Source organism: Bidens hawaiensis, unplaced genomic scaffold (assembly GCF_021521415.1).
Source record: "Bidens hawaiensis isolate Kalapana, Puna unplaced genomic scaffold, B.hawaiensis_p1.1 tig00043768_1, whole genome shotgun sequence".
In the NCBI taxonomy this organism is placed as follows: Eukaryota; Viridiplantae; Streptophyta; class Magnoliopsida; order Asterales; family Asteraceae; genus Bidens; species Bidens hawaiensis.
This window is the reverse complement of record NW_027497767.1, coordinates 1-1,908: the sequence shown is the minus strand read 5'-3', so window position 1 is coordinate 1,908 and position 1,908 is coordinate 1. Positions and strand designations below refer to the sequence as shown.

The window sequence follows — 1,908 nt, the reverse complement described above, 5'->3', positions numbered from 1 at the left end:
CGAGCCCCTGATAAACGAACCATTCGAATTGAAGGAGACAAAGACGCTGGCCAAGTTAGCATAATTTCCATAACTAGGGCTAACAAATGTTTAAATCAAGGATGCTTAGCATTCATGGCCTACGTCACCGAAGAATCCAAACCAAAGGAGATAAAAGACGTACCTATTGTCTCCGAGTTATCTAATGTTTTTCCTAACAGACTTCCTGGAATCCCTCCCGGTCGTTAAGTAGAGTTTAGTATCGATATTATGCCCGAAACTGCTTCGCTCGCCAAAGCTTCGTATCACTTATCCCAACCGAAATGAAGGAATTAAAGAAACAACATGATGAGATACTCGAGAAAGGTTTTAACCGACCAAATTCATTGCCGTGGGGAGCGCCAATTCTTTTCGTCAAGAAGAAATATGGATCAATGCGCATGTGTATCGACTACTGAGCCTTAAACAAAGTCACTATCAAGAATCGATATCCACTCCCTCGAATCAACGGTCTTTTCAACCAACTCCAAGGTGCGAGCTATTTCTCAAAAGTCTATCTGCGTTCTGGCTATCACCAACTTAAGGTTCAATCCAAGGACATTCCGAAAATTGCGTTCCGAACAAGGTATGGACATTATAAGTTTACGGTCCTGCCGTTTGGTCTCACTAATGTCCTAGCCGCGTTTATGGACATGATGCCATACTTATTTACTCTAAGTCTAAGGCAGATCATGAAACTCACCTCCGAACCTTACTTGAATTACTTAGAACTGAGAAGTTGTATGCCAAGTTCTCAAAATGCGTATTTTGGCTGCACGAAGTGTAATTTCTTGGACACATCATAAATGTGAATGGTATTCAAATGAACCCTGCTAAGATTGAAGCTATCTCTAAGTGGGAGATCCCAAAGTCTCCAACCGAGATCCGAAGTTTCTTAGGATTGGCCGGCTATTATGGTAGGATCATTGAAACTTATCTCGTATAGTCCGTTCCCCTAACCTCGTTAACTCATAAAAACATCAAGTATGAATGGGGAACCAAACAACAAGAGGCGTTCAATATGCTTAACAAAAACTCACCCAAGCACCTATACTGGCCCTGCCAGAAGGTACCGAGGACTTTGTTTTCTTTAGTGACGCGTCTCATTCCGGTTTGGGATACGTACTAATGCAACAGAAGAAAGTAATCGCTTACGCCTCTCACCAACATAATGTACACGAAGAGAAATACACAACTCATGATCTAGAGTTAGGCGCTTCAATCTTTGCATTAAAGATATGGAGACATTAACTCTGTGGAGTAAAATTTGTCATGTATACCGATCAAAAAGGCTTGAAACACATATTCGAACCTAAATAACTCAACATGCGTCAAAGACGCTGTATGGAAACATTGAACGACTACGATTGTGAGATCTTCTATCACGAAGGTATGGCCAACGTTGTGGCCGACGCCTTGAGTCGTAAGGAACATGAGAATCCAAGAAGAGTCCGGGCGTTAAGACTAGAACTCCAGATTGATCTCATCGAACAAATTAAATTCACCCAACTCCAAGCAATCAATGAAAACAAGATCTCCGACGAAAAATGCAATGACACCATTGACTCGCTGATCAAAGGTGACGATGGCATACTTAGACATGAAAATAGAATTTGGGTGACAATCGTTGGAGACTTGTATGAAAAGATTTCGAGCGAAGCTCACAAGTCCAAGTACATGATGCACCCCGGTAGTGACAACATGTACCAAAACCGAAAGCCAAACTACTGCTGGAACGGAATGAAAAGGGACATCGCTTTGCATGTTGCAAAATGTATTGACGTGTTTGAAAGTCAAGGCTGAACACCAAAAGCCCCCGGGATTGCTTCAGCAACCCGAACTCCCCGTTTGGAAGTAGGAATTAATAACAATGGACTTCATCACGAAACT

At 42.1% G+C, this 1,908-nt stretch overlaps 1 protein-coding gene across 1 annotated transcript; it reads left to right on the top strand.

Annotated features, from left to right (window-relative positions):
- Positions 1–1,344: 1,344 nt before the first annotated feature.
- LOC143594520 (uncharacterized) lies at positions 1,345–1,792 on the top strand (the record flags this gene model as incomplete). The annotated part of the gene is made up of 1 exon (XM_077073812.1): positions 1,345–1,792. A coding segment is annotated over exon 1 (448 nt), but the record flags the coding sequence as incomplete, so codon positions are not given.
- Positions 1,793–1,908: the final 116 nt, after the last annotated feature.